General features: G+C 45.9%; 2 protein-coding genes across 5 annotated transcripts in view; one reads left to right on the top strand and one right to left on the bottom strand.

Moving 5' to 3' along the window:
- Positions 1–6,311: 6,311 nt before the first annotated feature.
- Positions 6,312–19,094, bottom strand: ZNF860 (zinc finger protein 860). The gene is made up of 2 exons (XM_516348.8): positions 18,966–19,094; positions 6,312–9,367 (listed from the first exon to the last, which is right to left on the bottom strand). Exon 2 carries the CDS (start codon positions 8,945–8,947, stop codon positions 6,965–6,967), a length of 1,983 nt encoding a protein of 660 aa, XP_516348.5. The 5' UTR covers positions 8,948–9,367; positions 18,966–19,094; the 3' UTR covers positions 6,312–6,964.
- Positions 19,095–19,587: 493 nt separating this feature from the next.
- Positions 19,588–25,154, top strand: part of OSBPL10 (oxysterol binding protein like 10) — a 321,873-nt gene continuing 316,306 nt past the window's right edge. For all 4 annotated transcript variants that reach the window (XM_001167116.6, XM_003950045.5, XM_009445074.5 and 1 more), the window contains exon 1: positions 19,588–19,969. In XM_001167116.6, the coding sequence (XP_001167116.2) occupies positions 19,689–19,969 (281 nt within the window). In that variant the 5' untranslated portion in view covers positions 19,588–19,688. The remainder of the gene's footprint in view (positions 19,970–25,154) is intronic.

Genomic DNA, 25,154 nt, shown 5'->3' with positions numbered 1-25,154 from the left:
TGGGCACAGTGGTGCATACCTGTATAGTCCCAGCAACTCGGGAGGCTAAGGTGGGAGGATTGCTTGAGCCCAGGATGTCGAGGCTGCCATGAGTTGGGATTGTGCCAATGCACTCCCACTCCTGCCTGGGCGACAGAGTGAGACCTTGTCTCAGAAACAAAAACAAAACAAAACAAAAACACTGAGGCTCAGCGAGACAAGTTGCCCCATGACAAGGAAGAGGCACTAACTCACAGCTGTTCCATCTCCCATCTCCAGATGTTCGCTTGATGAAATTTGTGGTAAGCAGACTATTTGATATGGAAAGTAAAAACAAAACAAAAAAAATCCTTCTTCTGCTTGTCATTTGCTAATTCACTAACTCTCCTTTATCTCTTAAACAATGAATGATGTTTGCCCTGGCACGGTGGCTGTAATCCCAGCATTTTGGGAGGCTGAAGCGGGCAGATCATGAAGTCAGGAGATAGAGACCATCCTGGCCAACATGGTGAAACCCTATCTCTACTAAAAATAGAAAAATTAGCTGGGTGTGGTGGCTCGTACTTGTAATCCCAGTGACTCGGGAGGCTGAGGCACGAGGATCCCTTGAACCCAGGAGGCGGAGGTTGCAGTGAGCCGAAATCGCACCACTGCACTCCAGCCTGGCGACAGAGCGAGGGCGAGACTCCATCTTGAAAAAAAAAAGAATGATGTTCATAAATGCTCATAGGGAGACTATTAGGACTTAAACACTGCCTATTGACATTGTAATAGTCATATTTACAGGGCTCTGCTGTGCACATAAATCGGGCATGCTTTTTAAAAGCTTTGAGTCAGAAATAATTTACTGCATAATGTCTGCTAGTAAATTTAAGCATATGATGATCTCAAATGTGTCTTGTCAGAAAGCAAGCCATTCAGCTGCAAGAAACGTGTGGTAACTATAAATAAAGGCTCCCACCTTTGCATCAAGATGAATCTCCATGATAATTTCCTTTCCTCTGGCTTCTCTCCCATTGTGAGTGGGGAGCCTTCTGGGAAGAAGGGTAGAAGCTTGGCTTTAGTTCTTCAAGATTCACAACCACATACCATATTGAATGGAGTGCTCACAAAACTGAAATTTCTACCTGTCCAAAGATACTTGTCAAGTTTTTTTTTTTTTTAATTTTATTTTTTTAAGTTCTGCACTCTCTGGAGTTGATAGCGGGATCTTTTTGCTGCTTTTTGGGCTTTTGCTTTCTTTCTTCTATAGTTTCAACCTATAAAAATTGACTTGAATATTAGGTTTGATCCAAAAAGAAACGTCAGCACCCGGCAACAGCTTCTTTCTGAAATTCTCTTTTCAGGACTGGGAGTACAGAGATGTATTAGAGATTTTCTGTAAGTGGTCTTTTCTCTTTTTAAACTTTGGGGAAGTCAATTCTTAAATCTGCAGATAAAAGCCTTAAGGTCCACTAACCCCCTTCTCCCCCTGGCAATTTATATTTAAAAAGACTTCAGATCACACATAGGTTGGCTCATATTTAGATGCAGAGAATGGCTCATATTTAGAGGTTAAGAAACACTCAAAGTGAAACAACCCACAATCATATCATTGTTCCCTTGCATGGGGGGAGAGTTTAGAGAAATCAAGTCCTCTCTAGCAGGTCGTAACAAAAAGAATGTTACAAGTCTCAGTTAAATTTAAAACATTTCTTTGGACAGAAGTTTCTCTTTACAGGAACATTGAATTGTCTTTTCCCCCTTTTATGTCTCTAGAATATTTTGTCCACTTTGGTAATCTTTCATTCTGGTTGTTTGCGTTTACCTGTGGGGAAGTCAGAAGGACTAGTATTTTGCAAACCACTTAAAACTGCTGTTTAAATGGCATCCAGTCAAGAACATTCTGCCTTGAAACTGGCAGCCCCAATTCTACCTCCAGCTCACAGTGTGACCCTGGGAGTCTCCTTTTTCTGAGTTTCATTTTCCTTCTCAGAAAAATGCTGAGATTGGATTCATCCTCCATTTCCAGCCCTCCACAGGGCATTTTGTCAGGTGGCAAATCAGGAAGGGGAGATGTCATGGATGGTTATTAACAGCGGCTTTGCACTGCATTGATCACACTAACTGCATGTCACTTCATCTCTGGATAGGGACTTCCTGTGGCTCTTTAAAAACCTGGGGTGTTGCAGGAAGTCAGGGACCCCGAATAGAGGGACCAGCTGGAGCCTCAGCAGAGGAACATAAATTGTGAAGATTTCATGGACATTTATCACTTCCCTAATAATACTTTCATAATTTCTTACACCTGTCTTTATTTTAATCTCTTAATCCTGTTATCTTCGTAAGCTGAGGATGTACATCACCTCAGGACCACTGTGATGATTGCATTAACTGTACAAATTGATTGTAAAACGTGTGTTTGAACAATATGAAATCAGTGCACCTTGAAAAAGAACAGAATAACAGTGATTTTAGGGAACAAGGGAAGACAACCATAAGGTCTGACTGCCTGCAGGGTTGGGCAAAAAGAGCCATAGTTTTCTTCTTGCAGAGAGCCTATAAACGGACATGCAAATAGGGAAGATATGGCTAAATTCTTTTCTAGCAAGGAATATTAAGACCCTAGGGAAAGAATTGCATTCCTGGGGGCAGGTCTATAAACGGCCGCTCTGGGGATGTCTGTCCTATGCGGTTGAGATAAGGACTGAGATATGCCCTGGTCTCCTGCAGTACTCTCAGGCTTACTAGGATTGGGAAACCCCAGCCTGGTAAATTTGAGGTCAGACCAGTTCTCTGCTCTCAAACTCTGTTTTCTGTTAAGATGTTTATCAAGACAATACGTGCACTGCTGAACATAGACCCTTACCAGGAGTTCTGATTTTGTCCTTGCCCCATTTCCTCAGATGCATATGATCTTTACTCTGCTTTTTGCCCCTTAAAGCATGTGACCTACTCCCTATTCATACACCCCCTCCCCTTTTGAAATCCTTAATAAAAACTTACTGGTTTTGTGGCTCAGGTGGGTATCATGGTCCTACCAATATGTGATGTCACCCCTGGCAGCCCAGCTGTAAAATTCCTCTCTTTGTACTCTTTCTCTTTATTTCTCAGACCAGCCGACACTTACGGAAAATAGAAAGAACCTACGTTGAAATATTGGGGGCAAGTTCCCCTGATACTGGGGTATTTGTTTTATGGCCTTTCAGGAGCCTCAATCTTAAGACACATGAATATCTAGACTGTTTCTTCCTTCAGCAGTGACATATCTGGTGTTTGCAGTACACTTTCAATTTATAAAGAATTTTCTGATTTGGTGTCTCATTTAATCAAATGCTCACATTACTGTCACTTGAAGAAGGTGTATAGAAAACACATCTGCACACCTACCCAAAAGATCTTAGAAATATCACTGAAAATTTTCAGCAGGCATGCAGGTAGCCTGGCAGACCATCCATCCATCCATCCATCCATCCTTTTTTTCCCTGACATAGGGAACTCATCCTCTAACATGAAGTCATACAGGACATTTGACCTCATATACCTTTTTCTTTTTTAAAAATTTGTTTGAGAAGTTCACATTTAATAAATTTCACTATTTTTGGTGGACAGTCTATGAGTTTCTATGAGTGCCTGGAGCTCTTGTAACCACTACCACAAGTAAGTTATAGGACAGTTCCATCACTCCACCCACGTTCAAATACATTTCTGTCTGGCTACCTCTTTCTAGTCAAACACTTGCTCCACTCTTAACTCTTGGCAATCACTAATCTTGTCTCTGTTCCTATAGTTTTGCCTTTTCCAGAATGTCATTATCAAGAAAATCATATAGTGTGTGGTTGAGTCTGGCTTCTTTCACTGAACATAATGCATGTGAGATTCACTTGCAATATTGCATGTAACAATAGTTTACTCTCATTTATTGCTGAGTAGTCATTTATTGTATACATGTACCATAGTTTGTTTACATTTTTAATTCATCCCCCAGTTGAGGGATCTTTGGGTTGTTTCCAGGTTTTGATGATTATGAATAAGGCATCAATAAACATTCACATACAAGTTTTTTTTTGTACAAACATAGGTTTTCATTATATTTGTATAAATATCTAGAAGTGGAATAACTAGATTATATTGTAAGTGTATGTTTAACTTTAAAAGAAACTGTCAAACTGTTTTCCAAAGTGACTGTATTATTTTGCACTCTCACCAGCAATGTGTAAGAGTTCCAGTTACTCCACATCCTCACCAGCACTTGGTATCCTCAGTTTTGTGTGTGTGTGTGTGTGTGTATGTGTGTATGTGTATGTAGTCATGTTAATAGGTATGTAGTAGTATTTCATTGTAGTTTTACTTGTATTTCCCTAATGACTAGTAATGTTGAACATCTCTTGATGTGCTTTTTCGGACATCTGTATATCTTATTTGGTGAAATGAATGCTCACATTTTTTGTGATTAAAAAAAGATTTTCTTGGCCAGGCGCGGTGGCTCACGCCTGTAATCCCAGCAGTTTGGGAGGCCGAGGCGGGTGGATCACCTGAGGTTGGGAGTTTGAAACCAGCCTGACCAACATGGAGAAACCCTGTCTCTACTAAAAATACAAAATTAGCCGGGCATGGTGGCACATGCCTGGGAGGCTGAGGCAGGAGAAGCGCTTGAACCTGGGAGGCGGAAGTTGTGGTGAGCTGAGATCATGCCATTGCACTCCAGCCTGGGCAACAAGAGTGAACTCTGTCTTAAAATAAAATAAAATAAAATAAAATAAAATAAAATAAATAAATAAAATAAAATAAAATAAAAAAATAAATAAAATAAAATAAGGTTTTCTTACTTCTGCATTTTGAGGGTTCTTTGAATATGCGGGAAACAAGTCCTTGGTCAAACATATGATTTGCAAATATTTTCCCGTCTTTGGCTCACCTTTCATTTCCTTACCCATATCTTTTGTAGAGTAAATATTTTAAGTATTTGTTTATTTTTTAGAGACAGGGTCTTGCTCTATTGCCTGGGCTGGAGTGCAGTGGCATGATCACAGCTCACTGCAGCTTTGAACTTCTGTGTTCAAGTGATACTCCTGCCTCAGCCTCTTGAGTAACTAGGACTACAGGCATGTGCCATCCACACCCAGCTAATATTTTATTTAAAAAACTTTCTGGACAGATGTTACCTTGCTATGTAGCCCAAGCTGATCTTGAAATCCCAGCCTCAAGTGATGTTCCTGCCTTGGCCTCCCAAAGTGCTGGGATTACAGGCATGAGTCACCATGCCTGGCCAAGGTTTGTTTGTTTGTTTTTTGCATATAGATGTCTAGTTCCATCACTTGTTGAAAAGATCATCCAGGTGTGCTCAATGTAATCACAAGGGTCCTTATGAAAAATGCAGGAGGGTCAGAGTCAGAGAAGGAGATGCAATGACAGAACCAGAGATTGGAGTGATGTCCTTGCTGAAAGGGGCCAAGAACCAGGAACCAAGGAATGTGGGCAGCCTCTAGATGCTGGAAAAGGCAAGTAATAGATTCTCCCCTAGAGCCTCCAGAATCAACATGGCTCTACTGATACCTTGATTTTACCATGTAAGACCCATTTTTGGGCTTCTGACTGCCAGAACGGTAAAATAATCAAGTTGTATTGTTTTATAATAACCACTATGTTTATGGTAATATTTTATAGTAGCAATAGGAAACCAATACAAAAAGCTGCATTGAATTGCCTTTGCACTTCTGTCAAAATCAACTGACTATATTCATATGAAACTATTTCTAGATTGTTTATTCTGTTCCATATTTCTATGTGTCCATACTTTTTGCCTACACCACACTGACATATCTTTTTTTTTTTTTTTTGAGATGGAGTCTCGCTCTGTTGCCTAGGTTGGAGTGCAGCGGCGCGATCCTGGCTCACTGCGACCTCTGCCTCCCAGGTTCAAGTGACTCTCCTGCCTCAGCCTCCCCAGTAGCTGGGACTACTGGTGCGTGCCACTACGCCTGGCTAATTTTTGTATCTTTTGTAGAGGTGGGGTTTTGCCATGTTGACCAGGCTGGTCTCAAACTCCTAACCTCAAGTGATCCACCCAAAGTGCTGGGATTACAGGCATGAGCCACTGCGCCTGGCATTTTTTTTTTTTTAGCCTGTCTTGAATTCCCTTATTTTCACTGCTTCATATCTTCAGGATATGAAAAGTTGGTCAGTGGTAGTGAGAAAGATCCCAAAACATAAGGATCAAAAAATGGCAGGTTTCAGGGTAGGCATCTGTATTAGTTATCCATTTTTTTTTCAGAAAGAAAGAAGTAAAATTGTATTTGTTTGTAGATGACATGATCTGCTGTGTAGAAAATCACAGAGTCAACTAAAATACTACTGAAACTAATAAACACAGTGTATTTGCAGAATACAATATCAGTACCAAAAATTAGTTAAATTTCTATACATTAACAATAAACAATTTTAAAAGAAAATTAAGAAAACACTTCCATTTGCTAGAGAACTTACAGTAAGAAATATTTAGGAATAAACGTAAAAAGGTGAGAAGTTTGTACCTTGAAATCTACAAACATTGATCAAAATGATTAAAAACATATATAAATAGAGATATGGCCCATATTGATGGATTGGAAAGGTTAATATTATTAAATGATTATATAACCCAATGTGATTTAGATTCAACACAATACCCATAAAAATCTCTATCAGAAACAAAAAACAGGCTAGGAAAAGTGGCTCACGTCTTTTGGCCAGGCTGGTCTCAAACTCCTGACCTCAAGTGATCTATCCGTCTTGACCTCCCACAGTGCTGGGATTACAGGTGTAAGCCACCCTGCCCAGCCCAATCCTCTTAACGTAAACACTTTAATGTCAATTAATGCTTGAACTCAATGTCAAGTCAACTGAAACTCAAGTCAATGCTGAATTGACTCTAATGTCAATTAATGCTTGATGGTTTGCTATACTCATTGCATTTGGAACAATTATCTCAGGAATGAATTTTCTGATGTTTTGCAAGGAGTGACCTCTAACTGAAGACCTTGCCACGCTTATGACATTTGTAAGATTTCTGTCCGGTATGGATTCTCTGATGTCTAATGAGATGTGAATGTGAAGTAAAGGCTTTGCCACAATCATCACACTTGTGATGTTTCTCTCCCATATGAATTCTCCTTTGTTTTGCATAAGATGAAGCTTGACTGAAGGCCTCGTCAAAATCATCACATTTGTAAGGTTTCTCTCCAGTATGAATTCTCTTATGTGTTTCATGGTGTGATTTGCGACTGAAAACTTTGTCACATTCTTCACATTTGTAAGGTTTCTCTCCAGTATGAAGTCTATGATGACGTGCAAGGGTTGCTTGTTGATTAAAAACATTGCCACATTCATTACACTTATAAGGTTTCTCTCCAGTATGAAGTCTATGATGATGTGCAAGGGTTGCCTGTTGATTAAAAACCTTGCCACATTCATTACACTTGTAAGGTTTCTCTCCAGTATGAATTGCCTTATGAATTACAAGGGCTGAATTGTGACGGAAGGTCTTGCCACACTCATTACACTTGTAAGGTTTCTCTCCAGTATGAAGTCTATGATGGCATACAAGGGATGATGTCTGACTGAAGGTCTTGCCACGCTCATTACACTTGTAAGCTTTCTCTCCAGTATGAGTTCGCCAATGAACTACGAGATATGAACGATGTCTAAAAAATTTGCCACATTCATTACACTTGGAAGATCTCTCTTCATTATGGATTCTCCAATGATTTGCAATGGTTGTAGCATTACTGAAGACTTTGTGACAATCATTACATTTATAAAGTTTCCCTATACCATAGATTGCTTGATGGTGAATAAGTGTTGACTGCCCACTAAAGGCTTTGCCACACTCATTACACTTGTAAGGTTTCTCTCCAGTGTGAATTCTAGTGTGTTGTGCGAGGTGTGAATCACGCCTGAAAGCCTTGTCACAAACCTTACATTTGTATGGTTTCTCTCCAGTATGAATTCTCCTATGTCTTTCAAGATTTGATTTGCGACTAAAAACTTTGTCACATTCTTCACATTTGTAAGGTTTCTCTCCAGTATGAAGTCTATGATGACTTGCAAGGTTTGATTGTTGATTAAAAACCTTGCCACATTCATTACACTTGTAAGGTTTCTCACCAGTGTGACATCTATGATGGCATGCAAGGTATCGCTTCTGATTAAAGACCTTGCCACATACATCACATTTATATTGTTTGCCTCCTAAATAGATTATCTGATGTTTCCTTAAGAGTGAGCTAAAATTAAAGGCTTTGCCACTCTCATTACATTGGAAAGATTTTTCTCTCATGTGTACTTCCTGTTTTTGTGTGAGTAATGACGAATGGAAGAAATTATTTTCATAATTATTAGAAATATGGATTTTGGGCCTAGAAGAAATTCTTTGGGATGTTAGAACCGAGGAAGCATCGTTGATAGACTTCTCAACTTGATTACCAACTTTCCCTTGGGTCTGAAATATGTGGAGTTCAGGAAGATGCGAATGAAAGCTTAATCCAAGCTGATCTTTAATAGGCTTGTTTCCAGGATGCCTTCGATCATATCTGTCGGTGCTACCAGTCAACTTTTTGATTTGTGTCATAGTTGCTTCATGGCTATTTCTTTTGTCTTCTTGCCATTGAAACTCAAAGTCATGAATATCTTTCCCAATTTTCTGGAAGCAAAAATCTCCAATGTGATGACTTTCATGTCTTTCTAATGTCCCTGTGTCCACTTCTGTATTGCCTTGTGCTGTTGATGAGAACTTCTTCATCATGCATTTGGAAGAGATATCCACAGAATGCAGGTTCCTGTAGTTCTCCAACATCATGGCCCTGTATAAAGCCCTCTGCGTAGGGTCCAGGCATTTCCACTCCTCCAAAGAGAATTCTATAGCCACATCCCTAAAAGTCAAGTGTCCCTGAGGAAGAGCCATGCCTGGCTCCTTTTCTTTCCTCTTCTGAGCTGCTTCCTCACGTAACATGAGTCTTTAGAAATCAATAGTGCTGCAGTGTGACCTTCACTGAGGCGATCTGCTTCCTGCTCTGTATTAGTTATCTGTTTCCGAGAAACAAATTATCACAAACTTCGTGGCTTAAGGCAACAAACACTGATTATCTCACAGTCGCTGTGGGTCGGGGTTTGGAGGCACTTCAGCTGGGTGTTCCTGGCTCAGTGTCTCTCTGGGTTGTAGTCAAGCTGTGGGTCATGGCTGCAGTCATCTCAAGGCTTGACTGGTGACAACCTACTTCCAAGGTCACTCACATGGCTGTTAGCAGGTCTCAGAAAATCTGCTTATAAGGTGACTGACACAGTGGCTGGCACACCTTCATGCCTCCTGCCTGGGCTGTCCATTGGTGGCCTGAGTATCCTTATGTCATGGCAGCTGGCTTTCCTAGAGTGACTGATGATAGAGAGAGAGAAAGACAGGGGGAGAGAGAAAGAGAGAGAGAGAGCGAGAGTGAGCACTCCCCTGTTTATAAGCTGATCTTGGACATGATATACCATGACTTCTGCCATATTGTATTCATTAGAAGTGAGTCACTAAATTCATCCCACACTCAAGAGGGGAGGAATTAAGTTTCACCTCTAAAGGAGAGGAATCTATAGGCATAGCTTTGAAATCACTACAGTCTACCCTCTGGCCACAAATTTTTTTATATTCCTCCCACATGTACAACACACTCATCCTACTCCTCAATGGCCCCCAGTGTCTCATCCCATTACTGCACTAGCTTCAAGTCCACAATCTCACCATCTAAGTCAGGTCTAGGTAGGAGAGGCTCCTCAGGTTAGTAAGTTTAGCTCCGTAAGTGCTGTTCCTCTGATCTGTGAAACTAAAGAGACTGGTTATCTGCCCCTTCACACTCAAAACACAATGGTGAAGCAGACACAGGATAATTGCTCCAGATATTCTTGTTCAAAGAGGCGGAAACAGGAGGTGCAAAGCGGTCAGTGGTCCAAGGCAATTTTGAAAGCCAGTTGGGCAAATGTTGCAATTTCCGTGATTAGGTCTCAAGGCCTGGGAATACTTCTCTGGGGTTCTTGGCTTCCCTGTCTGAACCCTTGGTTTTGCCCTCTTAATCATCCTTCCCTTATCACAAAAGGCAACATGTGTTTGCTCCATTTTCCTAACCCAAGTTCATAAATATTTTTTCCTATGTTTTCCCCTGAAAATCTAATGGTTTTACATTTCACATTTTGGTTTCTGATCCACTTGGAGGTGACTTTTGCATAAAGTGTGAAGTATAGGTCTTTCAATTTTTTGCTTATAAATGTCCCAGTCTTCTAGCACTGTTAGTTGAAATGTGGCAAAGTGACATTATACCAGTTCCCAGACTAGGCTTCAGGAGGTCCTTCCTGCTTCCTCTCTTTGGAACTCTCCCCATGCCATGAAAACAAGCCTGGGCTGGCCTGCTAGAGGATGAGAGACCCTGTGGATTAGAGAGCCCAGCTCAAACATGGCCAGCCTAGTCCATCCAGCCAATGGTCTGACATGTTAGATCTAGCCAGAACCAGCATAGTAAACATTGGTTCAGACTTTCTGGGGGTTAATTCTGTAGTACATGAGCCACATTTATAAGTGTATGCAGCCTGGCCCAGTCATTGGATCTTATTCTAAGGAAATAATTAAACTAATGTAAAAGGATATTTAAAGAACATTTCTCACAATAGCAAAAGCTTGAAATATGAGTGTTCATCAGTAGTGGAATGATTAAATTAGGGTGCATATAGACAGTGGAATACTCTGAAACTGTTACAAAGGATAATATAGCTCTAAAGGAGATTGTCTATACTATATTCTTCAGTGAACAAGGTAAATTAGAAAGTATTATATGTTTTATAGTATGAACTTGTTTTTGAATAAAATGATATACAACTATGTAGATAGAAGAGTGTCTGGACGAAGGGAAGGAGATGTATATATATGTGTGTGTGTGTGTATACACATACATATATATGGACATACATATATAAAAGTATATATACACATATATATTTATACATTATTAGCAGTGGTTTAGAAATAATTTTTTAGTTTCTTTTTTTTTTGAGACAGGGTCTTGCTCTGTCACTCAGGCTGGAGTACAGTGGCACAATCATAGCTCACTGCAGCCTCAAATTTCTGGGGGCAAGCAATCCTCCTGGCTCAGCCTCCTGAGTAGCTGGGACTACAGGTACATGTGCCACTGTGGCTGGCTTATTTTAAAAATTTTTTTGGAGATGGAGTCTCTCCAGGTTGCCCAGGCTGGTCTGGAACTCCTGGGCAATCCTCCCATCTCAGCCTCCCACAGTGCTGGGATTATATGCATGAGCTACTGCACCTGGTCTTCAGTTTTTACTTTATAATTTTGTGTGCAAATCTTTGAAAGTGAGCATCTATTTAATAAAATAATAATAAAAGGCCAGGCGCCTATTTTATTTGTATATTTGTATTTTTTCGTATAAAAAATATAAACTTTTTTTTGTATTTTTAGTAGAGACAGGGTTTCACTGTGTTAGCCAGGATGGTCTCGATCTCCTGACCTCGTGATCTGCCCGCCTCAGCCTCCCAAAGTGCTGGGATTACAGGCGTGAGCCACCGCGCCTGGCCCTCTCAGGGTAATCTTAATGGAGCTGTTTATTCACTGGATAGTGGACTGTCCATACCTTAATTCTGGTATTTTCTTCTTCCCACTGGATGGTAAGGTTGCATGTACATGTCACAGCTGAAGTTCAGGCAGCAAGAACACTGGACTTGGAGTCAGAAGGCCTTGGTTCAGAATCAGCTCCTCCTCTTTGAGTTTCTGTTTCTTCCTCAGTAAAACTGGGCTTCATTTATCATGCAATAAACATGTATTGAGTATGATTGTGTTCAGGCCCTGTGGCTGGGTGCTAGGGGCCCAAACACCTGTACTGCTTCTCTCAGAGTGGTAATGAGAGGATCAATTCCTAAATGCATAAAAATATAACAGGAAATGGAATTCCAGGCACTGAGCTGTGCTTTCTGCAGTTTCATTAAGTAGAGGAAATGAAACTGGATTCATTACGAAGCAAGTGGTATAATACAGTGGCTAACAACTCAGGCTCAGTAGCCAAATTGCCTAAGTTCAAATCCTGGCTCCACCAGAATTTGGGGGATGTTGCTGAACCTCTCTCTCTTCAATTCAGTTTCCTCTGCCTGTAAAATGGGAGTAAGAACTGTAGATCTCCTCATGTGGTTGTTGTGAGGATTTAATGAGTTACTATGTGTAAAACATTTAAAGCAGAGTCTAGCACATAGTGCTCAATATACATTAGCTGTTATTGTTATTATTATTTGGGACGTACAACACATCAGACCACATGTTTCTAACACAGACATGACCAAGTTGATATCAGAGAGTGATCTGGTTGTGATAATTTTCTCTCTATTCGTGGCCAAGCTTCATTCCTGTCATCTGGCCAATGAAGTCAATGTCCACTCACTTACTTGCTGGTCCATGAACATCCTCCTAAGGCTTTCTAACTAGAGGAGGGAGCCTCAGAAGCAACCACTAGAAACTCCAGACCAGTCCTCCAGGTCCATATGGAGAAGAAGATGGGGTAGTCAGCTCCCTACTAGGAACTACTGATTCTGTCCATTATTTCAAGAAGTATAATGTGTTTATCTTATTGCTCCAATCATGCATAGCTTCATTCCCAAAATCTTTACATGGTCTGTGATGGCTGTCAGATTTCCAGTCATTCTATTTACGTTTAAAATTTTTTCTAAATGATTTATGCAATCTGGGTAAATTAAGGAAATGGTCCTTATATTGAGCATTTGTGTTTAGCCAATATTTTTTATTTTAAAAAATTTTTTTGAGATGGAGTCTTGCTCTGTTGCCCAGGCTGGAGTGCAATGGTATGATCTTGGCTCACTGCAACCTCTGCCTTCTGGGTTCAAGCGATTCTCCTGCCTCAGCCTCCTGAGTAGCTGGGACTACAGGCATGTATGACCACGCCCAGCTAATTTTTGTATTTTTAGTAGAGACAGGGTTGTACTATGTTGGCCAGGCTGGTCTTGAATGCCTGACCTCAAGTGACCCGCCCACCTTGGCCTCCCAAAGTGCTGGGATTACAGGCTTGAGCCACCACGCCTGGCCTAGCCAATATTTTTAATCATACCGAAAGTGCCTTTGCAAAATTATGACAGTAAAAAAAATTTGACATAGCTGATTCCATCTTGCTTCTAACCTGTAAGCTGTCCTCGTTCATTCCCGGGCATAGGCCACAGCTAACTTTGGGAGGAATTTAGTTCATAGTCTAACCCTAAAGCAAGGATTGTAATATCCCTTTCCAAAACTATTCCCTCCTTGTTTGAACACCAAACTACCTTTGTAAAACGAATGAAAGGCCACAGGATTAAGAGAGGTCTGAACTTTGCTAAGATAAAGGCATAGTTAAATGATAATCTGCCATTTTTCCAGAGGTCACAAGATTTCTAACCTCCCCATCACTCCTAATAGATAACACCACTATTGTAAAACTTAAGTTTTGTGTTTGAGGTGTTTTTCATACCCTGCATTCTGACGGACTAGTTGCCACCACTCAGTCTGGTAAACTGGCTCATCAGGTCCTGTGGCCCTTACTCATGAACTGACTCAGTGCAAGAAGACAAACTTTGACTCTCTATAATTTCATCCCTAACCCAATCTATCAGCATTCCCCATCCTTAGCCCTCTGCCCACCAAACTATCCTTAAAAAAAAAAACCTTAGGTGGGCCCGGTACGGTGGCTCACACCTGTAATCCCAGCACTTTGGGAGGCCGAGGTGGGCGGATCACGAGGTCATGAGATCGATACCATCCTGGTGAACACAGTGAAATCCCATCTCTACTAAAAATACAAAAAAATTAGCTGGGCATGGTGGCAGGTGCCTGTAGTCCCAGCTACTGGGGAGGCTGAGGCAGGAGAATGACGTGAACCCGGGAGGCAGGGCTTGCAGTGAGCTGAGATCGTGCCACTACACTCCAGCCTGGGTGACAGAGCGAGACTCCAGTCTCAAAAACAAAAACAAAAACAAAAAAACCCCTTAGGCTCTGAATTTTCAGGGAGATTGATTTGAGTAATAATACACTCCTGTCCTCCAGCTTGGCTGGCCCAACAATTGTTAAACTCTTCCTCTATTGCAAAAACCTGCATTGGCTTTTCTGGGTAACAAGCAAGATGAACCTGTTGGGCATTACAGTATGTATTTCAAATACTTTTTGCCAACTTATTATGTATTTTCCAAATTGTTTTTCAAACATAAAGACTTTTTCCTCTCCAAACATAATTCTGCAGGTACCTTTTCCCTATTTGCTATACTACGGTAGGTCAAGGAAAGCTTTCTGGAAGAAGTGACTTGTAATCCATAACTCCACGGGTGAGAAACACAAACCGGGTGAAGAGAGCAGGGAATAGTGTCACCAGCAGGAGGAACAGCATGTGCTTCATCACTCTTTCATGATATAGCCTCTACTTTCAGCACATCTGCTCCACTCACCTCTTGCTACCGACTTGGACATTTTTGATCCCATACGGCTGGCTTGCTCCTGCCCCATCCTGGCCTTGACTATTCCTTTTAGCTTAGTTCCTTCCCCACTTGAACTGGTCTATCTCAAGGGTCTAATTTTTTAGTCCAAGGTGAGAATTTGTTGTGCTAGCTCATCCAGTCTTAGGTTGGCTGCATAAGGTGGAGTAATGGTGGCATAGGTTAGGTAATATGAAATAAAATGATGACACTTCTCCTCTTTTAGCAGGAGCTTAAGGTGGCAGTCTCCAATAAAAGGCATGTTGTTTTGGTACATAATGCTGACATTTATAGTCCAGTATGCACCTACCTTCCCACCTTCAGTCTGTATGTCAATGCAGGACTCAATGAACACTCATATATGATCAGTAAGTTAGCTTAGGCAAAGCTATGCTGTGGTAAAAAATAATGCTAAAATCTCAATGGCTTCAAACAAACATTTTGTGCATGTTACATGGCCAACACTAACTGGCTTAGGATCTGCTGTATTCCACGCCTTCTCACTCCAGGACACAAGCTTAAGGAGAGTCCTTATCCGGGACATGCTGCTCTCCTGGGATAAGGAAAAGAGAAAGATGGTGGAACCATATGACTGCTCTTAAAGCTTATGTTTGGAAGGGGCATTCATTACTTCTGTTCACATTCCATTGCTCAAAGCAATTCCATGGCCAAGCCTGAGGTCCATGTGGAGTAAGGATACTCTTTCCATAGGAAGCGGCAGTAAATATTTTGAACAAATGAACATTCTTGCATAGTTTATTACAGCCAGTATCATTTGTCCCATTTTGCAGTGAGAAAACTAAGGGTAAAAGAGGTAATTTGATCAAGGTCATAGGTTAGAATTCAGCTCTGAATGGCTTCAAATTTGGTCCAGGCAAGCTCTTTTCAGATTTTTTTATTTTTATTTTTTATTTATTTATTTATTTATTTTTTATTTTTTATTGATCATTCTTGGGTGTTTCTCGCAGAGGGGGATTTGGCAGGGTCACAGGACAATAGTGGAGGGAAGGTCAGCAGATAAACAAGTGAACAAAGTTCTCTGGTTTTCCTAGGCAGAGGGCCCTGCGGCCTTCCGCAGTGTTTGTGTCCCTGGGTACTTGAGATTAGGGAGTGGTGATGACTCTTAACGAACATGCTGCCTTCAAGCATCTGTTTAACAAAGCACATCTTGCACTTCCCTTAATCCATTCAACCCTGAGTGGATACAGCACATGTTTCAGAGAGCACAGGGTTGGGGGTAAGGTCACAGATCAACAGGATCCCAAGGCAGAAGAATTTTTCTTAGTACAGAACAAAATGAAAAGTCTCCCATGTCTACCTCTTTCTACACAGACACGGCAACCATCCGATTTCTCAATCTTTTCCCCACCTTTCCCCCCTTTCTATTCCACAAAACCGCCATTGTCTTCATGGCCCGTTCTCAATGAGCTGTTGAGTACACCTCCCAGATGGGGTGGTGGCCGGGCAGAGGAGCTCCTCACTTCCCAGTAGGGGCGGCCGGGCAGAAGCGCCCCTCACCTCCCGGACGGGGCGGCTGGCCGGGCGGGGGGCTGACCCCCCACACCTCCCTCCCGGACGGGGCGGCTGGCCGGGGGGGGGGGGCTGACCCCCCACCTCCCTCCCGGATGGGGCGGCTGGCCGGGCAGAGGAGCTCCTCACTTCCCAGTAGGGGCGGCTGGGCAGAGGCGCCCCTCACTTCCCCGACGGGGCGGCTGGCCCGGCGGGGGCCTGACCCCCCCACCTCCCTTCCGGACGGGGCGGCTGGCCGGGCAGAGGGGCTCCTCACTTCCCGGTAGGGGCGGCCGGGCAGAGGCGCCCCTCACCTCCCGGACAGGGCGGCTGGCCGGGCGGGGGGCTGATCCCCCCACCTCCCTCCCGGACGGGGCGGCTGGCCGGGTGGGGGGCTGACCCCCCCACCTCCCTCCCGGACGGGGCGGCTGGCTGGGTGGGGGGCTGACCCCCCCACCTCCCTCCCAGACGGGGCGGCTGGCCGGGCGGGGGACTGACCCCCCCACCTCCCTCCCGGATGGGGCGGCTGGCCGGGCAGAGGGGCTCCTCACTTCCCAGTAGGGGCGGCCGGGCAGAGGCGGCCCTCACCTCCCGGACGGGGCGGCTGGCCAGGCGGGGGGCTAACCCCCCCACCTCCCTCCCAGACGGGGCGGCTGGCCGGGCGGGGGGCTGACCCCCCCACCTCCCTTCCAGACAGAGCGGCTGGCCGGGCAGAGGGGCTCCTCACTTCCCAGTAGGGGCGGCTGGGCAGAGGCGCCCCCACCTCCCGGACAGGGTGGCTGGCCGGGCGGGGGGCTGATCCCCCCACCTCCCTCCTGGATGGGGCGGCTGGCCAGGCGGGGGGCTGATCCCCCCACCTCCCTCCCGGACGGGGCGGCTGGCCGGGCGGGGGGCTGACCCCCCCACCTCCCTCCCGGATGGGGCGGCTGGCCGGGCGGGGGGCTGACCCCCCCACCTCCCTCCCAGACAGAGCGGCTGGGCAGAGGCGCCCCCACCTCCCGGACAGGGTGGCTGGCCGGGCGGGGGGCTGATCCCCCCACCTCCCTCCTGGACGGGGCAGCTGGCCAGGCGGGGGGCTGATCCCCCCACCTCCCTCCCGGATGGGGCGGCTGGCCAGGCGGGGGGCTGACCCCCCCACCTCCCTCCCGGATGGGGCGGCTGGCCGGGCGGGGGGCTGACCCCCCCACCTCCCTCCCGGACGGGGCGGCTGGCTGGGCAGAGGGGCTCCTCACTTCCCAGTAGGGGCGGCCGGGCAGAGGCACCCCTCACCTCCCGGACGGGGCGGCTGGCCGGGTGGGGGGCTGACCCCCCCACCTCCCTCCCGGACGGGGCGGCTGGCCGGGCAGAGGGGCTCCTCACTTCTCGGTAGGGGCGGCTGGGCAGAGGCACCCCTCACCTCCCGGACGGGGCGGCTGGCCGGGCGGGGGGCTGACCCCCCCACCTCCCTCCCGGACGGAGCGGCTGGCCGGGCAGAGGGGCTCCTCACTTCCCAGTAGGGGCAGCCGGGCAGAGGCGCCCCTCACCTCCCGGACAGGGCGGCTGGCCGGGCGGGGGGCTGACCCCCCCACCTCCCTCCCGGATGAGGAGGGAGGACGCTCCTCACTTCTCAGACGGGGTGGCTGCCGGGCGGAGGGGCTCCTCACTTCTCAGACGGGGCGGTTGCCAGGCAGAGGGTCTCCTCACTTCTCAGACGGGGCGGCCGGGCAGAGACGCTCCTCACATCCCGGACGGGGCGGCAGGGCAGAGGTGCTCCCCACATCTCAGACGATGGGCGGCCGGGCAGAGACGCTCCTCACTTCCCAGATGTGATGGCGGCCGGGAAGAGGGGCTCCTCACTTCCTAGATGGGATGGCGGCCGGGCAGAGACGCTCCTCGCTTTCCAGACTGGGCAGCCAGGCAGAGGGGCTCCTCACATCCCAGACGATGGGCGGTCAGGCGGAGACGCTCCTCACTTCCCAGACGGGGTGGCTGCCAGGCAGAGGCTGCAATCTCGGCACTTAGGGAGGCCAAGGCAGGCGGCTGGGAGGTGGTTGTAGCGAGCCGAGTTCACGCCACTGCACTCCAGCCTGGGCGCCATTGAGCACTGAGTTAACGAGACTCCGTCTGCAATCCCGGCACCTCGGGAGGCCGAGGCTGGCAGATCTCTTGCGGTTAGGAGCTGGAGACCAGCCCGGCCGACACATCGAAACCCCGTCTCCACCCCAGATTTTTTTTTTTTTTAACACTATGTAGGCACCTGGAATTGTAATTTACTCAGGGGCACAACCACTTCTCTTCAACTCCAGAAGCTTCTCCGTGCATCTCTAGAGCTAAACCACCCATGAAATCTTCCTGGAAGGATGTGAAGCTAGAAAGGGGTTGGGCTCGGGGAACTGTCCCTTTGAGAGCTGACTCTTCCATTTAGTAATTTTTTTTAACTGTTGAAGTATTTATCTGCTTGATGGGTTTGTAGATCCTTTGGACGGAGATCACCTATCATCTATCACCTTTTGTTTTGTCTGTGTGTGTGTGTGTGTGTGTGTGAGAGAGAGTCTGAGTTCCTCAAAGCTTTTTTCTAGGTAATTTTTGATACTTCAGATTACAATGGATATCTATATTCACAAAAAATATTAGTGGGATAGAAAGAGTATCTTTAGGTAGGAAGAGGGGCGCAGAAGTTACAGCCAACACAGAGAATCCATCAATGTTTGTAAATATCTGTTAATTTCCCTTGCCTCCGGAGCAGTTTTCCGGGTTTCAGAGCCTCTGCTCCTAGGTGCACGTGCAGTGTGGTAACAATGGATAGGTTTTGACTTGCCAGGTTTATGCGTGCCATTCAGGGCAGGGGATTAGGTTAGGCCAGTGAGTGACCTAGGACATTCAATTTAAGGAAGCACTCGCACAAACCTGAGAGTTCGCGCACCTCACCCCAGCACAGCAGTGTGTCTGTTAAGCATTTATCATAATCCTGCTGCATGAAAATGCCCGGCGAGCTTACCTGTGAGGATCACCTGCCACTCCCCTCCTCCGCCAGACAACGCGGAGGGCCTCCCTGAGCTGTGACTTTGCTCCGCCGGTGATAATTTCCAGGTTACTGTGTAGGAGCGTCTGGCGCAGGATCGTGTGCGGAAGACCGAGAGAGGGAGTGTGCGTGTGAGCCTGTCAGGCCGGGCGGGTCCATATCCGGGTGGACCGGGTGGGTGGGGCTGCCCCTCCCTCCAGGTCCCGAGGTGGATAAGGGGTGGGGAGTGACGTGCAGAGATTCCCTTTCGCCCCTTCGGATCCAAGAGAGGGTGGCAGAAGGAATGCGTGGGTGACTTGGCGTGGATTTAGGGCGTGCCCACCCTGCAGATCGGCCTCCTAGGGTGTCCCGAGGGCCTGAGAGGCCGCAGGGACACGAAGGAAGAGAAGGAGGAACCCGAAGAGGGCTCGCCTAGCCGGCCACCCGCTCCGAACTTGCCCGGGAAACTAGTGCGGAGGGAGGGGCCGGGCCCTGGCCGCGACGGGAGGAGGGGCGGCCGCAGCTGCATCCAGCCCCGTTGGCTTCCTTCCCAGCTCTCCTTCGCCTCCTCCTCCTCTTCCTCCTGTATGAGTCAGGCATTTCCCGGGGATTTGGAGCAGCCACGCGCGGCCCGGGCGCCCGGAGCTGTAGCAGCAGCAGCAGCCGCCGTGCCGGGGCCGCCACCGCGGCGGGCACCCGCGTCCCGGGCGCGCACGGACCATGGAGAGGGCAGCCCAGGGCACAGACGGCGGCGGGGGTAGCAACAGCAGCAGCCGCAGCAGCAGCCGTGCTACCTCGGCGGGCTCCTCGCCCTCCTGCTCTCTGGCGGGCCGGGGGGTCTCCAGCCGGTCGGCGGCGGCCGGGCTCGGCGGCGGGGGAAGCCGCAGCAGCCCGGGCTCTGTGGCCGCTAGCCCGTCCGGGGGAGGCGGCCGCAGGAGGGAGCCGGCGCTCGAGGGCGTGCTCAGCAAATACACCAACCTCCTCCAGGGCTGGCAGAACAGGTAACGCGCCAGCCGCCCGCGCCACCGCGCGCCGCTGTGTGTGTGTGTGTGTGCGCGCGCGCGCGTGTGTGTGTGTATGTGTGTTGTGTATGTGTGTGCGCGCGCGCGATTGTGCCTTCAGCGAACCCGGTGATGCCTCCCAACGGTGCCCTTCCTGCGTCCCTGCTCCCCTCCAGGTGGGGTTCTCAGGATGGGGCGCGCCGTGGCTCCACCCCGGGACCGCACCGCAGTGGCGGGGAGGGAGGCGAGAGCCCTGGTTTTCTTCTATGCTGGCACCTGCAGAGACTGGAGTGGTGGCAGGAGGATCGTGCTGGTCCGCGTGCTCTGCTTGTCCGCGGTTTCCCGCACGCCTGAAGAATGACTGGGAAAGGGAGGCAGAAGGGGCGTGCTTTGTGCCGGGGTGAAAAAGCGTTAGCACGTCCGCTCCGATTACAGTAATTCTCTAAATAACAGTTCATTTTAAAGTTTGGTGTTTCAGAACACCACCAACATCAACAAAAAACCTGCCACTTGTCATCCTGGGCGACTGTGCATACTCCTGCCCCAGTTTGTGCCTTGCAGCCTCCGATGTCTGTAATGGAAGTTTTGTTTAAAAACAGAAAGAGGCCGGGCGCGGTGGCTCACCTCTGTAATCCCAGTACTTTGGGAGGCCGAGGCGGGCAGATCAGGAAGTCAGGAGTTCGAGACCAGCCTGGCCAACATGGTGAAACCCCGTCTCTACTAAAAATAAAAAAAATTAGCCGGGCGTGGCGGCGCGCCTGTAATTACAGCTACTCCGGAGGCTGAGGCAGGAGAATCACTTGAACCCCGGAGGCAGAGGTTGCAGTGAGCCGAGATCGCGCCATTGCAATCTAGCCGGGGCGACAGTGCGAGACTCCGACTCAAAAAATAAAATAAAATAAAATAAAAAAATAAAAAGAAAGAAAGAAAAAATACCCTCCCCCTTTTAATATTAGTAGCAATTTACATTATTATCATTATTTCCTCTTCAGGTCCCATTTGAAGTTTCCTGCTCACTTCCCCCTTGCAGTTGAGAAGCCTAGTTATGGACAAGTGGAAGGATGGGGCTGTCGAGGAAAGGGGCTCAGGAGGCACTTGGAATGGTGGTAGTGTGTGTGATCTGCCATCGTGAGGAAGACAAGAACAGATGTGGCACTACTGTTTACTTCTTGTTTTTGTTTTTTTTTTCAATTTGTTTCTCAAAAACAAGCCAGAGGGAAATACAAGGGTCAGTGCGAGGAGAACAATGCTTTTTGGAGAGGTGGTTGGTGGGATATTTTGTCCTGCCTATTTAACAGTCTCCAGATCTTAATAGACTTGGGGCTCTTAAGGATGTTTGTGAGATTTGAATTATACCCTGGAAAGTTGCTTATCTCTGCTGCATGGACTATATTACTTGGTTATCTCTTCCTGTAGATTGTTTGGAAATGTTCAGATTTGCTTCCATCTGAAACATATCAGCCAGTTATTTGCACAAAACTCAACTTGGAGGAAGAGGACTTTTGAAGTATGGAAACTGAGTTGTTTCTATATTGATATTCTACATATAGGACTTTCTGAGTCACCTGGGCTTCCTGGGAGATGTGTTACTATGTTAGTGGAAGTTGCACTTAACTTTTGAATCCTTTTATTTCTCAAAATAGTCCTAGTGTCTGCTGTTGCCTCTCCCTTCCCCTTTCAATTCGTGAAAGCTGAAAAAGAATAGGTAGAATGCGTAGGTAGAGGGAGATATGAGATGACTAAATCTGATTTCAGTTCTTGGTAATTATGTCTTGTTAATGGCAACTCAAGGTGCCTTGTCAGTAACAGCATTTTGTTGGTGTGTTGAGCAATCACTTTTAATGCTTTTTCTTCAAGTAGCTTATGAGGCCAGCAAAGCTTTTACCCTGGATTACAGTTATTTTATTATTTACTTGCTGGGGAACAATATTTTACCTTGCAGTCTGTATTAAAGGATTTGTTATTTGGAGTGGATTTAGGAGGCATTGGAGTAACATTCTTTTGCATTATTTTAAACCTATTGTGGTGTTTAGATTGGAGGCAAGGTTGAGAAGAAGCATATTTAATGCCAATAATAATACCTATGTGATTGCAGGCTACCTAGGTGAAATGTGGTATTAAGTACACTCCGGAGCATGCTTAAGTGATGTCTCATCTTTATTGAGTTTGTTTACTGCAATTTATAGCTGTCTGCCTATGTTTGTTCTTACCACAGTAGACTCACCGTTTTCCAAGTCTACCACTGACTCCATAAGCATCATCTGTAATTGTTAACATCTCAGTGTCAGGGTTTCTATTTCCCACATTTTGTTCTTTGAACGATGGCTGAGGGTCCATTAGTGGTTTGGAGAAGATTTACGATGACTCTGTGCTTGCAAAATTCTCCCTTCTCTAGGGGTCTCATGAAGGGACAGATGGATTAGCGAAAAGGAAGAGAGAAGAGAATAAAAATAGAAACTTTGAAAATGTATTCATTTGTTCAATTATCTATTCAGAGACTGGTTTATTGAGCACCTACTATGTGGCAGGAACTGTTCTAGGAGCTGGAGCTACCACCCTTCCCTGGTCCAGGGAAATGCCTTAGTACAAATAGCCAACTGATTCATGCTGCCTTTCTTTCTGGGCCTCATAGCATCTTCCTTTGGCAGTTCTTTTCAAAGTGCCCACAGTTAATGACAAATCTATAGCAACCAAGTTCTTGGTTCATCCTCTCAGGCTGCTGTGCAATTGTAGTGCTCTTCACCAGCTCCCAGGACTTAATACCAATCACCCACTAACAGTTTGTACCCTGGTGTCCTCTTGCATGTTCTCAAGTTGCTGTAAAACTTATATTTTAACACTTGGCATCATATTCTGCCTTTATTTGTAGCCTCATCCTCATGCCCTTAGGAAGGCAGTTTGGGCCAGAACACAAAATAAACGACATAAAGAGAGGTCACAGAGAAGAACACTGTATGATGGGAATGTGCTCAACTCAGGAGAGTAAGTTCAGGACATTTGGCTCACACTCACTGGATGAGAATGTGAAATACTTAGAGTATGGGGAAAACATGCATTAAGGGCTTTCTGTCATTCATTATTATAGATATTTAAAGAAAATATTTCAGGCATAATAACATTGTATAGATTTACAGGATGGCATTGAAGAGTAAATGCATTGATATAAATGAACAACAATAAAAAATCCAGAAAGTGGCAAGTGCTATGAAGGTTAAAAAAAGGTGATGAGATAAAGGCAAGTATTTGCAGGAATAAGTGTGAGTCTAGTGTTTTTACTGCTATTCACATTTTCACTTAGAGTACTCTCTTATTACCCATCTTATCACTCATACAGAGTGAACCATGGGGAGAGTAAACCTCAAGAACTTGGGGAGGCAGATGACATAGCACCTAGTTGGCCAGGATTAGAATTTCAGACTGGGTTCTGGTGGCCCAGAAGGATTTTAGGAAGGGAAGTGACACTTATTAGGTCACTCTGGCTGCTGTGTAGAGATGAGATTTTCAAGGGGCCAAAGCATGAAGCAGGGAGACCAGTTAGGAGCCCATCTGAGTGGTCCAGGAAAGAGATGCTGGCGGCCTGGGCTGGGGGTTGGCAGAGAGCTGGAGAGAAGGGATAGATCTGGTGTGGAGAGGATGGAAATTGCTGATGAATTTGATGTGGAGGTGAGAGAGGGGCAAGAATAACTCTTGATTTGTGGGCCTGAGAGGCTGGGAGGTTGAGACGTCCTTTGTGGAGATGAGGATCACAGGAGGGGAATGTGTTTGTGGGGAGGGTGAGGCTTGGCCCAGAGTTCTGTTTGGACTGTGTTCAGTTTGAGGTGCTTACCCCTAGTAAGAAAGTGGCCGTATGAACTTTCATTTGCCCTAAGTCAAACTTTACTCTCAAACTAAAATGGAACTATTTTGGAGTTGCTCATAATATCAAGTATTTGAGGAAATAATTTCTAATTGGATCTAGAAATTGTTATTTAAATATCTAACGGTTGCCATTGCCATTCACTTTTTCTTATTTGGAGAAAAGAAGACACTGCAAACGTGGAACCAACCTTCAATTCTTTTTTTGGTGATTGGCAGGGTTGTAAGAACTCAATAAAATGCTGAATGACAACAAATCTTGACTAGGATTAAGGAAGACAAAGCTGGGTGCATTGGCTCACATCTGTAATCCCAGCACTTTGGGAGGCCGAGGTGGGAGGATTGCTTGAGCCCAGGAGTTCCAGACCAGCGTGGGAAACATGGTGAAACCCTGTCTCCACAAAATAAAAATATAAAAATTAGCCAGTGGTGGTGGCTTAGGCCTGTAGTCACTGCTGCTCAGGGGTCTGAGGTGGGAGGATTGCTTGAGCACAAGAGGTCAAGGCTGCAGTGAGCTATGATCACACCACTGGACTCCAGCCTGAGCAACAGAGCAAGACTCTGTCTCTAAAGTAGACATTTATTTGGGGAGGAAGAGTAGTGTGAACTTTGGATTCAAATCTTGACACCAACACTTAGCACACATGTGACCGTGGGCTAGCTCTTTAATTGCACTGGGCTTCTGTTTTTCTCTTCTGCTAAATGTGGGAAATGATGTTACTCTTTTCATTAGTTCAATGTGAAGATTAAATGAGATTATTGGTGTATAAGGGACTGAGAATAGTACATAGCAAGATACCAAGAAGTGGTAGCTATTATTAGATCTTCAATTTGTCTGTTTTTAAGTAGGCACTTTCTGGTCCATAAAATTCTTGGTTTTTATTCTGAGTGCTGTGGTTATCCTGGGACCACATTAACATAATTATCATAGAGTTCTTTGGGGAGAAGATGATTACTTCATTTTGAAGGGATCCTTTTAAAACTTGGCACCAAACATTTACAGCTCCCCTTCCCAGCCTCTAAATCCTATCTTCCTTTCCTATTTTATTTCTCTCCATATACCTTGCTATTATCTGACATGCTTTATATTTTACTTTTTTTGGTCTCTCCACACTAGAGTATAAGCTCCCTGAGGACAGATAATTTTGTTTGTCTTTGTTGCTGCTGTATCTCCAGTGTTGAGAACAGGGTCTGGTATACAGTAAGGGTAGAGTAAGTATTGTCAAATGGATAAAAAAATGAATAAATGTCAGAGAGGGAAACCAGGGCTTAGTTCTATTTGAGCCAGTGTTAGCTATTATTAGTATCAGAAGTCTTGGTTCTGTACCTG

The sequence above is a fragment of the Pan troglodytes genome, chromosome 2, assembly GCF_028858775.2.
Source record: "Pan troglodytes isolate AG18354 chromosome 2, NHGRI_mPanTro3-v2.0_pri, whole genome shotgun sequence".
NCBI lineage: Eukaryota > Metazoa > Chordata > Mammalia > Primates > Hominidae > Pan > Pan troglodytes.
Note: the sequence above shows the minus strand (reverse complement) of the source record. Positions and strands in the feature narration are given on the sequence as shown.

Excerpts from the sequence above, each read along its gene's own strand:
- ZNF860 (XM_516348.8), bottom strand. The coding sequence starts at position 8,947 with ATGTTACGTGAGGAAGCAGCTCAGAAGAGGAAAGAAAAGGAGCCAGGC.